We start from the raw sequence: 14,020 nt of genomic DNA, 5'->3' as shown, positions 1-14,020 counted from the left end.
CCAATTGGAGCTCTTCCAAGTGACACTGAAGCTAATCCTAAGGCATCCATTAATGCCGTGTCATTAAGGAATGGAAGACAATTTGAAGAAGTCCAGTTGAAAAAGAGAAAACATATGACTTTTAATGAGAGGCCAGTAATAACTAGGAATTCTAGCATATTTTATGCTCCTTTTTGCTTAGGTTTTGGATTAAAAGTGTGTACAAGTATTCCCGAAAGCTAACTTATTGTGCTTGTTTGCAGTGTTTGGTCAAAAAGAGACAAGAAAGTCATAACCAGCTCATAAAGGAGTGAAACCTGCAAAAGTTCAAAGCTGAGTCAAAGGCGCTGATAGCGAAGAAATAGAAGTAGATGCGGAGGGTCCACCGCTGAGGCGGTCTTAACTACGCTCTCAGCGGTAGTAAGGTTCAGAGAGTCGGTTTTTGAGCTTAACAGTCACCATTGCCCGTGGTGAAATTGCACGGTAGCGATATCATCTAACGCGACCGCGGTCCAATTCTCGCCCTCAGCGGAATTAAGAATCAGATAACTATAGTTTGGAGCTCAAATTGAAAGGCGCAGTCCGCGATCATATTTCGCGGCCGCAGTTGAAGGAGCGTTGAGGCGGTTGATTTTTCACTCCCAGTGGGCTCAAGTTCAGATCCAGCTCAAAAGAGAAGAACCGCGGTTTGCGCTTGCTTTTGCGGGCGGGGAAGTCATAGCGTTGAGGCGAGCTCTTTTCGTTGTCAGCAGTATCTACGTAGGGGAAATTTTATCCGGAAAATTTAGTTGTGTATAAATAGTTCCTTTTCAAAATTTCAGGGCATCTGTTGTTTTGTAGAGCACATGAACAACGGTTTTTTGCTTTTTAGAGTAATTTTAGAACATCTTTAGAAATTAATCTTAGATTTTACTATTGTAATTACTTTTTATGGCTTATATCTCATCTCCATCTTTGATTTGATTATGAGTAGGTAAACCCATTAGCTAGGGTTGTGGTCCAACCCTAGTATGGATATTTAATGGGTCTTTAATTTTAGGGCCTAAATATTTATGGGTCAATGATATTTAGCTTGATTCATGCTTTAATTATTGAATTTGTGGTTGCAAACACTAATTTGTGCCTTTTTGACTTAGGCTCTTCTTGAGAAAGAGAGACTAAGTCTAGGAAATTCAGGCTAACAAAGAATTAGGGTGCATTCAAGATATTAATAGTCCCAATTAAAGGGTTAAATCTAGAGATAGTAATACTCGATTTGAGCCAATTTTGCTTGCATTGTTTAAACACTCAATTGGGTTTGAGAAAGCCAATTAGGGCAAAGTCACTCAAATAACTGAGAGGTATAGAGTGAGTAATTATGTGCAATGGTTATATCTTGATCCCAATTATAACAAGTTTGCCCAAAGTTTTAGACCCCATTAGATACTTACCTAGTGTAAGTCACTTCCCTAGTGCCCTTTTACCAATTGAGAAAACCCTTACAAAAATATTATACTTAGCTTATTTTCAATCTTCATTAGTGTTAAAAGTAGAATAGTAACCAAAACAAAGCATGATTAAAAGTGCAATTAAGAACATCACACATAGCTAGATTAGATAGAAACCCGATTCCAAACCAATATTAGCTCTCTGTGGAAATCGATCCCGACCTTTCGGATAAAAGCTGCATCGACCACTCTTGCCATTCTATAGTGGTATAGGGTTGGAATCGATCATTTTTTGGCGCCGTTGCCGGGTATCTAAATGGTTTTGGCTATCTATCTGACTAGTTTTGTGTCTTGTTTTTCTTTCCTTCTATTTTACTAACTTGTGTGAGTTAATCGATTTAGGTACAACACGACAAAACAATAATCCTATCGGAAATGCTATCTCGGGGGATGAGGTAGATGATAATGGTGAAGATGAGGTACCTCTAGTACCTCAAGCTAAAAGAAGAGGCCACCGGGCCAATGATAACATTCCAGAACCTCCCCCAGCTTCTCCACGAGTGGCCCCTTGGGTGCTTCCAATTGAAGGGTATGCAAGTGCAATTGTCCCACCTCGGATCCAGGCGGGCAATTTCCAAATTACAAATGTGATGTTGATTTTATTGGATCAACGAGGGTACTTCACAGGTGCTCCCCATCAGAATGCATATAAACATCTAAAGGGTTTGTGGATACCTGTTGGGGAAGCAAATAGACAAATGTGTCGGAGGATGCATTGAGATTGAGATTGTTCCCTTTTTCACTTAGAGGGAAAGCTTTAGACTGGCTCGAAAGACTTCCCAACCATTCCACCACTATGTAGGATGAGTTGGCGGACAAGTTTATAGCTAAGTTTTTCTCGTTGGGGCATATGGAGACATTGAGAGATGAGATCTTGACCTTCAAACAGGAACCTAATGAACCACTTCATGAGATCTGGGAGAGGTATCGGACAATGGTGAAATAATATCCGAACATTGACATGATCAAAGCAATGATCCAACAAACATTCTACCGTGGCATTAACATGACCAATCAATGTGTAGTGAACCAGCTAGTAGGGGGAAATTTAATGAACACACCTTATGCTGAGGCGTGTGAGATATTGGATGAGATGGAAGATACTTCCTCAGCTTGGCAAAGTTGAGCTAATGTGCCACAGGGTGATCCCACTGTCATTCACCAGCACAAAGAGCTCCACAACCATGGTCAGGCAATAACAGAGTTAACTACAACAATGAACCAGTTGGCAAAAGCTCAATTGTAGCAAGTTCAAGCGTCGAGACAAGTAAATGCTATGAAAGATGTAAATATGTTGGTCAACAAGAGGCAACAAAGAGGTCAACAAGGTTAAGGAAGTCCGGATCAATATGAGTAGGGTAGTGGTGGTTTCAACCAAGATGATGGGTATGATGAGCAAAGTGAAGAAGTCCAGTATGTGACCAATTACCAAGGACAAAGGGAAAATGCTCCTAACCAACAACAACAGTGGATATCCCAAGGGGAACAACAATCAGAATTGTGGCAACCAGAACAACCAGGGCAACTGGAGTTGCAACAACAACAATTGGGGAGGAAACAACAACCAAGGGGGTTGGAACAATGACAATCAAGGGAATCGGGGGCAAGGCTTTCAAAGACCTCCGATGTATCAACAACCAAACAACCCATTTCTATTTCCGTCCCAAGGTCCTAGCTCATCATATGATGAAAAAAATGCCGACTCTGATGCCCAGTTAGTATCTTATAATACTTCAATCCGAAACTTGGAGGTTCAACTTGGCCAGATTTCGCAATCTTTAAATACTCGCTCTAAGTGGACTCTACCTAGTGATACAGTAGTAAACCCGAAGGGTGGGAACAATACCGAGTATGCAATGACGGTGATCACAAGAAACAGTAGAGGTGGTGAAGTGAATACCTCCAAGCAAAAGGAAGTTGTGAGTGATGAGGTTGAAGTGCAAGATGATGATATTCCTATAGTTGATGAGCAAGTGAGTGAAGAGCATTTGAATGATGAAGCGAGAATTGATATTCATGATAATGAGGTGGAGACTCAAAATGACGTGAACCCGTCTAGGGAACACGTAATAGACATACCAAAAATGGTAGCGCCCAAGGCTAAGGCTCCCTTTCCAAGGCCTCCTCCACCTTACCCTCAAAGACTTGCAAAGAAAAAGAATGAAAACCAATTTAAGAAGTTTATTGCAATGATAAAAAGCTTGTCGATCAATGTTCCTTTGGCGGAAGCTCTTGAGCAAATGTCGGGTTGCGCCAAGTTTATGAAAGACTTGGTGACTAAAACGAGATCTATGGATTGGGAGACCATCAAAATGACTCATCAAGTGAGTGCTATTGTGCACTCGATGTCTCCAAATCTTGAAGATCCCGACGCTTTCACCATTCCATGTACGTGCAGATTTTGCAAAGGCCTTGTGTAATCTAGGAGCAAGCATCAATTTGAGGCCTTACTCCGTATTTAAAACTTTAGGTATTGGTCAACCAAGAGCTACTTTAATGAGATTGCAAATGGCTGATTGAACAATAAAGAGGCCGCTTGGTATTATTGATGATCCGGGTGGACAAGTTTATTTTGCCTGCTGATTTTGTGATTCTTGACTGCGAAGTCGACTATGAGGTGCCTAAAATATTGGGAAGGATTTTTCTAGCAACTGGGAAGGCATTGGTTGATGTGGAAGCAGGGGATCTCACCTTTCGGGTGGGTGACAAAAAAGTTGTCTTTCATATATGCAAAACAATGAGGCAGCTGAATAGTACTGAAGTTTGCTCTTTTGTGGATCTTGTCATGGAGGTGATAGTTGATGATACCAATGCCATGATCAATGTGGAGGATCCTTTAGAAGCGGTATTGTTGAACCTTGATGTGAATGAGGATAAAGGTAGGGTAGAGTGTGTCAATGCTTTGCATGGAATGGGTTCTTATTCTTATGAGCCCCGTAAGATTTTTTTGGATCTTGAGAATAGAAAAACTCCACCAAAAAAGCCCTCAATTGAGGAACCTCCCATTTTGGAGTTGAAACATTTGCCTTCACACCTCAGCTATGAATTCTTGGGCCCTAGTTCAACTTTACCTGTTATTCTTTCTTCTTGTCTTACTAACATGTAGGTAGATGCCACATTGGAGGTGCTCCAAAGAAGGAAGAAGGCAATTGGATGGACTCTAGATGATATTAGGGGAATAAGCTCCGCCTTTTTCATACACAAGATTATACTTGAAGATGATGTCAAGCCCTCCGTGGAACATCAAAGGAGGTTGAACGAGGCTATGAGAGAGGTTGTCAAAAAGGAGGTGATCAAGTGGCTAGATGCAGGGGTTGTGTACCCTATCTCGGATAGTTTGTAGACTTCACTGGTGCAGTATGTTCCAAAGAAGGGTGGTATGACTGTGGTCACCAATATGCAGAATGAGTTGATTTCCACCAGGACTGTCACCGGATGGAGGGTGTGCATGGACTACCAAAAGCTGAATAAAGTGACCCACAAAGATCATTTTCCATTGCCCTTTATAGACCAGATGCTGGATAGACTTGCTGGGCATGCCTTTTACTGCTTTTTGTATGGGTGCTCAGGTTACAACCAGATTTTGATTGCTCCGGAAGATCAGGAGAAAACCACCTTCACATGTCCATATGGAACCTTTGTATTTTCTAGGATGCCATTTGGTTTGTGTAATGCACCGGATACCTTTCAGCGGTGTATGATGGCTATATTTACCAATATGATGGAGGACTTCTTGGAAGTGTTTATGGATGATTTCAGTGTTGTAGGTGACTCTTTTGACGAATGCTTGGGTAATCTTGACAAAGTGTTGGACCCATGTGAGGAGACAAATCTAGTGCTTAACTAGGAAAAATGCCACTTTATGGTCGAGGAGGGCATTGTCCTCGGCCATAAGATCTCAAAGAACGGTATTAAGGTGAACAAGGCAAAAATTGAAGTGATTTCCAAGATTTCTCCTCCTACTTCCATCAAGGGGGTTAGAAGTTTTCTTGGGCATGCGGGGTTCTACCGAAGATTCATTAGACTTTTCTAAGGTAGTGAATCCTTTGTGCAAATTATTGAAAAAGAACACAAAGTTTGTGTTTAATGATGAATGCATGAAAGCTTTTGAACTTCTCAAGTACAAATTGACAACCACTGTCATTATTACCGCACCAATTGGATCTTACATTTTGAGCTCATGTGTGATGCAAGTGATGTTGCGGTAGGAGCAATCTTGGGTCAAAAATTAAACAAGATGTTTCACCCAGTGTATTATGCAAGCAAAACAATGAATGATGCTCAAGTAAATTACACGGTGACAAAAAAAGAGTTATTAGCAATTGTGTTTGCAATGGAGAAGTTTAGGCCTTATCTCATGGTTTCCAAGGTGATAGTTCATATTGACTATGCAATACTCCGCTACTTGATGACAAAGAAGGATTCTAAGGCTCGGTTGATGAGATGGGTTCTATTGCTTCAAGAGTTTGACCTTTAGATTGTTGATCGAAAAGGGTGTGAAAACCAAGTGGCGGACCACTTGTCCCGCTTGGAGGAGGAGGGGAGGTCCCGTGATGGCCTTGAAATTAATGATTCATTCCCTGATGAGCAACTCCTCTCCGTATCTATGAATAACATGCCTTGGTTCGCGGATGTTGCCAACTTTCTTGTGACCAGTATTGTTCTGTGTGAGCTCTATTCTAGCCAAAGGAAGAAGCTTAAATGGGATAGTTTGGACTACTACTGGGATGAGCCTTATTTGTTCAGAATTTGCAATGATGGTGTGATCTGGAGATGTGTTCTGGAAGAGGAGCAAATGAGTATTCTTGATGATTGTCATTCCTCTCCCTTTGACTGCACATAGGTTGAACTAGACTCTCTCCAACATCAACAATTGGATGCAGGCAGCAACATCAAAGCTGTCTGTACTATCCAGCTCAGTGGCATCCCAGTTAGTCCCCGCACAACCCCAAGTGCCAGCTTCAATGGAGGAATCCCTCAAGGAGCTTCTGGAAACCAGAAGAAGCTTCTGGACAACAAGAAGCTCATCATGGATGCTCTGGCAGTTCAAGGAAAATCAATTAAGGAGCTGAGCAAGCAGACGAAGAAGCTGAAAAAGACTCGAGCCTCAAAGGAGTCAGTGAAGCTGTTGAGAGGAGAGGTGGAAAAGATGAAATCAGCTGGCGACCTGCCATTGGAGCTTTTATTAGATGATCAAATTCCAGCAACTCAGGCAGAGCAGGTACCTGAGTAGTAGGCTGATAAAGAGCCTAGGAGGAGGAGACTGATTCCCCAGGCTGATGACTTGGGGATCAAGCTGGAGGACCCTGAGGGAGGTGCCTCAGGCCAGCCATAGGACCCCGAGGAAGGTGATCCAGAGACCCAACCACAGGACCCCATGCAGACAAAGGACCCATAGGGAGTTTTCTTTACTCTCTAACCCCTCTTTAATCTTATTTTTGCTATTAGCATTGAGGGCAATACTAGTTTTTATTTGGGGGTGTGGGGGAGGGTGGTCCTATTTTGATGATTTGATAATTGGATTGCAATTATGATACTGATTTTTCTTTATTGTTATTTTTCACTTTTGGTATGTATATAACTTTACCATTTATTTTCCACTTTTCGTTATTCTTCAATTTCGATATATATATATATATATATAAAGTTACTTTTTCATGTATATATTCATTTCCTCTTATGTATATTCATCTCAATCCCCTATTGTACATATTCAGTTTACTTTCCGTATTTTACTTCATAACGTCTTTTGCAATTTTCCTTAATAGCATAGCATCTTATTTCATTTAGTAGCTTCTTTTTCAGTTCGTAGCTTCTTATTTTTACAAGTTTTCGTGATCAATAAGCCTTTGATTTTCTTAATGCGACGGTTTTTCCAAAGGTGGAGTTTGTGTGAACCAGGTGGCTCTTCCCGATGATGGATGGCATGACAACCTTCTTAAGGGTTTGAGTCTATTTTCTTTTCGTTTTTTGTGTAAATAGTAGCTAGTGAAAAAAAGTGTCTCAAGCAAAGCTTCACTTGGGCCTAACACATTTACCTTTGACCTTATGGTTAGAAACAAATTGATGTGTAGAGAATGGTGATAGTTGTGACCTTTAGACTTTTGTGTTGACTTAACAATCATCGAGTGGTTTTTAGGAACCATTTGTGTTGCTTAATCTCAGCTAAGGTTGTTGTGGGCCCTCGACTCTGTCTCTTTAGCAATCCAATAGCTTGTGAGGTGAGGTTTTGATTTGCAAGTCCAAGTCCCATGCCAATAAGTCTAGAACTTGACCTGAATGTTTGTCTAGGTGAAATCCTAAGTGTAGCTCGACTTGAGAAGTGATTATAGACTCTCCTTGATCCAAATTGAGACTTGAAAACATCCATAGTCCACCAAAAATGATATCCCTACTCAACCCCGTTGAGCCATAGCCCTTGTTCTTTCAATAACCATGATACAAGCCTTTATCCGTTCTAAAATGATCCTCTCTTGGCACTCGATCTTTCCTTAGCACAAGGCAAAAGCATAAGTTTGGGGGGAGAGACGAGGAATGCAAAAGTGATAAAAGGTACAAAATGAAGAAAAGGAAAGGCAAAAAGAAAAAGAATTAAAAGCCAAAAAGTCAAAAAGAAAGTGAACAATGTACAATAAATCAAGGGCTTCAATAAAAGCAAAGATGAAAGGCTTGGAAAGACTAGAAAAAAGGATTGAAATGAACAAAAAAGAGTGACAGTGTGTCTCTCTAGCCCCTAAGGAAGAAGTAAATGACTCAAAGAGTCAAGAAAATATGAGCCAAAATGAGAAAAATGAAGTGCTTAAGGAAAGATGAAACCTTCATAGACCAATATATCCTACCTTGAACCAAAATCCTTCATTACATTCCCGCAAAAGCCCTATATGATCTTGACTTGAGTGAGCTTACATTAGTGGTGACTCACATGAGAGGCAAGCTTATGGTACTTAGAGCCGGACTTGTGACCTTCCTTTGAGAGAGATGAGTGTGTTTACCACAATCCTCGCTCTGAGTGCTACAATCTAAAAGTGAGGTTTACATATGGAGAGTCGAGGAGTATGAGTTTGGGTTCCACAATGACCAATATAGTAGAAAGAGTTTCTTTGATGATTTGAGTCAACTCTTGATGCTTTTGTGTCGCACTAAAGCCATGATGCTAAAAAGGTTGTGTATTGTTAATAATGCATTTGAGTTGAGGGTAATTATTAGTCCCAATTGATGCTTGATGAGGTTACTTTAGGATATCTGAAATTTTCCTTTCTTTTATCTTGAGGAGGTGGGTATTACTTTGTTTGCTTGAGGAAAAACAAAAACTTAAGTTTGGGGGAGTTGATAACTAGGAATTCTAGCCCATTTTATGCTCTTTTTTTGCTTAGGTTTTGGATTAAAAGTGTGTACAAGTATTACCGAAAGCTAACTTATTGTGCTTATTTGCAGTGTTTGGTAAAAAAGAGACAAGAAAGTCATAATCAGCTCATAAAGGAGTGAAACCTGCACAAGTTCAAAGCTGAGTCAAAGGCGCTGACAACGAAGAAATAGAAGCAGACGAGGAGGGTCCACAGCTGAGGCGGTCTTAACTACGCTCTTAGCGGTAGTAAGGTTCAGAGAGTCAGTTTTTGAGCTTAACAGTCACCGCTACCCACGATGAAATTGCAGTACAACGATATCATCTAACGCGGCCGCGGTCCAATTCTCGCCCTCAATAGAATTAAGAATTAGAGAACTATAGTTTGGAGCTCAAATTGAAAGGCACGGTCTGCGATCATATTTTGCGGCCACAGTTGAAAGAGCGCTGAGGCAGTTGATTTTCCGCTCAAGTTCAGACCCAGCTCAGAAGAGAAGAACCGCGGTCTGCACTTGCTTTTGCGCGGCCGCGGAAGTCATAGCGCTGAGACAACCTCTTTTTCGCTGTCAGCGGTATCTCCATAGGGGCAATTTTGTCTGGAAAATTTAGCTATGTATAAACCGTTCTTTTTCAGATTTTTAGGACATCTGTTATTTTGTAGAGCACGTGAACAACCGCTTTTTATTTTTTAGAGTATTTTAGAACATCTTTGACAATTAAACTTAGATTTTACTCTTATAATTACTTTTTATGGCTTATATTTCATCTCTATCTTTGATTTCTTCTTTTATTATGAGTAGCTAAACCCATTATCTAGGGTTGTGGCTCAACCCTAGTGTGGGTATTTAATGGTTCTTTAATTTTAGGGCCTAAATGTTTATGGGTCAATGATATTTAGCTTGATTTATGCTTTAATTATTGAATTTGTGGTTGTAAACACTGATTTGTGCCATCGCACATAGCTAGATTAGATAGAAACCCGATTCCAAACTAATATTAGCTCTCTTTGGAAATCGATCCTGACCTTTAGGGTAAAAGCTACATCGACCACTCTTCTATTCTATAGTGGTATAGGGTTGGAACCGATCAGCCAGCCACTATAGAATCAACATTAGAAAAATCAAATGAGTTAGAGAAGCTAGCTGAAGAGGTGATGGCTGAGCAACCCCCACCATTGGTTGCGAGGCCACCACCTCTTTTCCCTTAAAGATTGCAGAAAGTGAAAGTTAATGCCGCGTATAAAAAGTTTCTTGATATTTTGAAGCAGGTGCAAATTAATATTCCAATGGTAGACATCTTGCAATAAGTGCTCGAATATGTAAAATACATCAAGGACATATTGGAAAATAAAAGGAGGCTGACCGAGTTCGAAACTGTGGCACTCACTGAGGAGTGTAACTCAAGAATTCAAAGCAAGCTACCTCAGAAATTGAAGGATCCAGGTAGTTTCACTATCCAAATCTCGATTGGTAAGCTTGAAGTCGGGCTAGCTTTATGTGATCTTGGAGCGAGCATCAATTTGATGCCGCTATCTGTGTTCAGATAGTTGGGGTTGGGTGAGCCACGCCCAAAAATGGTAATCTTATAGTTGGCTAACCGCTCCCTTGCTCATCCTGAAGGAGTGATTGAATATGTGTTAGTTCAAGTGGGTTCTTTCATATTCCCTGCGGATTTCATTATCGTAGACTACAAGCCTGATCAGGAAGTCCCATTTGTTTTGGGGCGTCCATTCTTAGCCACGGGCTGAGCTATTATTGATATTTGCAAAGGAAAGATGATGATGTGAGTAGGTGATCGAGTGGAGGTATTCAATGTTTATAAGGCACTCAGGTTGCCAGCCCACTATGAAGATTTATCTATGATTTCTGTGGTAGAAAGTGATGCTACCTCATTAGTGCCTTATATGAGCCCTATAGATCCTCTTGAATGAGCTTTGATTGGGGATGAAGAAGACAATGAAGATGAAATGATGGGAGAAATTGAGCAAGTACTTGATATGTCCTGCAGTTATGTCCATGGGTTTGGAAATTTTGAGGAGTTGGACAAGCCTGTCACTCTGACCCCTCCAAAGCCATCTATTGAAGAATCCCCAAAGCTAGAACTTAAGGCCCTACTAGCGCATCTGCACTATGCTTATTTGGGGAACTCTGAGACATTGCCCGTGATTATCTCATCCAGCTTGACTAACACTCAAGAAGAAAAATTGCTTAGAGTACTCCGCGAGCATAAAAAGGCTATTGGGTGGACAATTGCTGACATCAAGGGAATCAGTCCATCATTTTGCATGCATAAAAGCTTCTTGAAAGATGGACACCGCCCTAGTGTTGAGCAGCAAATGAGATTAAATCCTATCATGAAAGAAGTAGTAAAGAAGGAACTAATTAAGTGGCTTGATGCAGGTATCATCTTTCCTATCTCTGACAACAACTAGGTAAGCCCAGTGCAATATGTGCCTAAAAAGGGAGGGATGACTGTGGTTGAGAATGAAAAAAATGAGCTAATTCCTACTCGCACTATGACGGGGTGGAGAGTTTGCATTGATTACAGAAGGCTCAACAAGGCAACCCGCAAGGACCACTTCCCACTTCCATTCATTGATCAAATGTTGGATATATTAGCAGCGCATGAATATTATTGCTCCTTGATGGTTATTCGGGATACAATCAGATTGTCATATGCCTAGAGGACCAGGAGAAGACCACTTTTACTTGTCCGTATGGCACTTTCGCCTTCAAGCGAATGCCGCTTAGTCTTTGTAATGCACCAGCTACCTTCCAGAGATGCATAATGGCTATTTTCGCTGATATGGTGGAAGTTTTTATGGATGATTTTTCAGTATTTGGGTCTTCTTACGATGATTGTTTGAAGAATTTGCTGGACCATTGTGAAGAAATAAATCTGGTACTGAATTGGGAAAAGTGCCATTTTATGGTGCAGCAAGGCATCGTGTTGGGTCATAGAGTGTCTAAGCGGCATTGAAGTTGATAAGGCGAAGGTGGAGGCAGTTGAAAAATTACCTCCACCTATTTTTGTGAAGGGTGTCCGGAGTTTCTTGGGACACGCGAGATTCTATCAGCGCTTTATTAAAGATTTTTCTAAAATTGCTACTCCCTTGTGTAGGTTGCTTGAAAAGGATGTAACTTTCAATTTTGATGATATCTGCCTTAAGGCATTTGAGGAACTCAAAAAAAAGTTGGTGGATTCTCCCATTATTGTGGCACCAGATTGGTCTTTACCATTTGAACTTATGTGTGATGTGAGTGACCATGCTATTGGGACAGTGCTAGGCCAGAGGAAAGACAAGGTATTTTATTCCATCTACTATGCGAGTAAGACTCTTGATGATGCACAACTCAATTATACCACCACTGAAAAGGAGTTGTTAGCTGTTGTGTGGGCCTTTGAGAAATTTCGGGCATACTTGGGGGGAACGAAAATCATAGTCCATACCAATCATGTAGAAATCAGGTATCTATTTACAAAAAAAGAATCTAAGGCTAGATTGATGCGTTGGGTTTTGTTGTTGTAGGAATTTGATGTAGAAATACGAGATCGAAAGAGGACAGAGAACCAAGTAGTTGACCATCTATCAAGGCTGGAAAATCATGACCACGTGGAGGAGGGTTGCCAAATTAAAGAAGTATTTCCTGATGAGCAACTTTTTGCTATCACCCAAGATCCCCCCCATGGGACGCAGACTATGTGAATTATCTTGTGAGTGGGGTACTTCCTCTTGAAATTGAATCTGAAGCTAGAAAGAGGTTTCTACATGATGTGAACTTCTACTATTGGGATGAGTCATATTTTTACAAGCAATGTGCTGATCAGTTGATGAGGAGATGCATTCAAGAAAAGGAGGTAGAATTAGTATTGTATGATTGTCATGCATTACCTTATGGGGGCCATCATGGAGGAGATAGAACAACTACAAATGTATTACAATCCGGTTTTTTGGCCAAATTTATTCAAGGATGACCATGCATTTGTTAAGAAGTGTGACCAATGTCAAAGAACATGAACAATAACAAAGAGGCATGAGATGCCTTTGAATAACATCCTGGAAGGTGAGAATTTTGATGTGTGGGAGATAGATTTTATGGGACCATTCCCATCATCCAGAGGAAATAAATACATTTTGCTAGTAGTTGACTACGTGTCAAAATGGGTGGAGGCAATTGCATTGCCAACAAATGATGCCATGGTGGTAGTTGCGTTTGTGAAAAAGAACATATTTTCCACGTGCCTTAATTAGTGATGAGGGAACTCATTTTTGCAATCGGTTGTTGAATAATCTTCTAGCTAAATATGGAGTCTGCCATATAATTGCTACAACATATCATCCTCAAACAAGTGGGCAAGCTGAGGTATCAAACAGAGAAATAAAGCAAATTTTAGAGAAGACGGTGAGTGTGAATAAAAAGGATTGGGCTGCAAAGTTAGATGATGCCTTGTGGGCATATAGAACTGCATATAAAATGCCAATTGAGGCGTCACTTTATAAGCTTGTTTATGGGAAGGCATGTCACTTGTATTTTGAACTTGAACACAAAGGGTATTGGGCCATTAAGAAGTCAAATATGGACCTTGACGCCGCGTGTGAGAAAAGACTCTTGCAGTTGAATGAATTAGATGAGTTCAGGCTGCACTCTTACGAAAATGCTAAGCTATATAAAGAGAAGACTAAAAGATGGCATGACAAGCATATCAAGCCACGTCACTTCAATCCAGGCCAACAGGTATTATTATTCAATTCTAGGCTAAAGTTATTTCCTGGGAAGTTAAAATCGAGATGGTCAGGCCCCTTTGAGGTGGTAAGAGTCACTCCTTATGGTGCAATTGAGCTGCGAGCTTTAAATGGTAAAAGAAAATTCTTGGTGAATGGACACAGAGTTAAGCACTATTGGGGAGGAATAATTGATCGGGAGAAGACCAAAGTTGTACTCGTTGATAAGTAAGCGAGGCCCTGCGTCGTGCCGCGACATTAAATCAGGCGCTTGTTAGGAGACAACCCAATTTTTATTGCTTTCATAGTTTAACTTCTTAATTTTTTTAGTTAGAGTAGAATAAATTTTGTATTTTCTTTGTAGGCATAGAAATTATAGGTAGAATGGTGTATGACATGTAAATTGGGTATATAAAAGGCTAAGGGGATCGGGATGTATATAAAAAAAGAATTTATTGAAAGCAGTGCCCAGGCCAGCGTCTAGCGCTA

The 14,020-nt window shown here is 40.6% G+C and overlaps 1 protein-coding gene across 1 annotated transcript; it reads left to right on the top strand.

Moving 5' to 3' along the window:
• Window positions 1–10,777: 10,777 nt before the first annotated feature.
• On the top strand, window positions 10,778–13,763 carry LOC138880835 (uncharacterized). Its single transcript, XM_070161014.1, has 4 exons — window positions 10,778–11,207; window positions 11,492–11,780; window positions 11,929–12,276; window positions 13,061–13,763. Exons 1-4 carry the CDS (start codon window positions 10,778–10,780, stop codon window positions 13,761–13,763), a joined length of 1,770 nt encoding a protein of 589 aa, XP_070017115.1.
• Window positions 13,764–14,020: the final 257 nt, after the last annotated feature.

Source organism: Nicotiana sylvestris, chromosome 11 (genome assembly GCF_000393655.2).
Source record: "Nicotiana sylvestris chromosome 11, ASM39365v2, whole genome shotgun sequence".
NCBI classification, from domain to species: domain Eukaryota; kingdom Viridiplantae; phylum Streptophyta; class Magnoliopsida; order Solanales; family Solanaceae; genus Nicotiana; species Nicotiana sylvestris.
The sequence above is the reverse complement of the archived record's forward strand: the minus strand, read 5'-3'. Positions and strand labels throughout refer to the sequence as shown.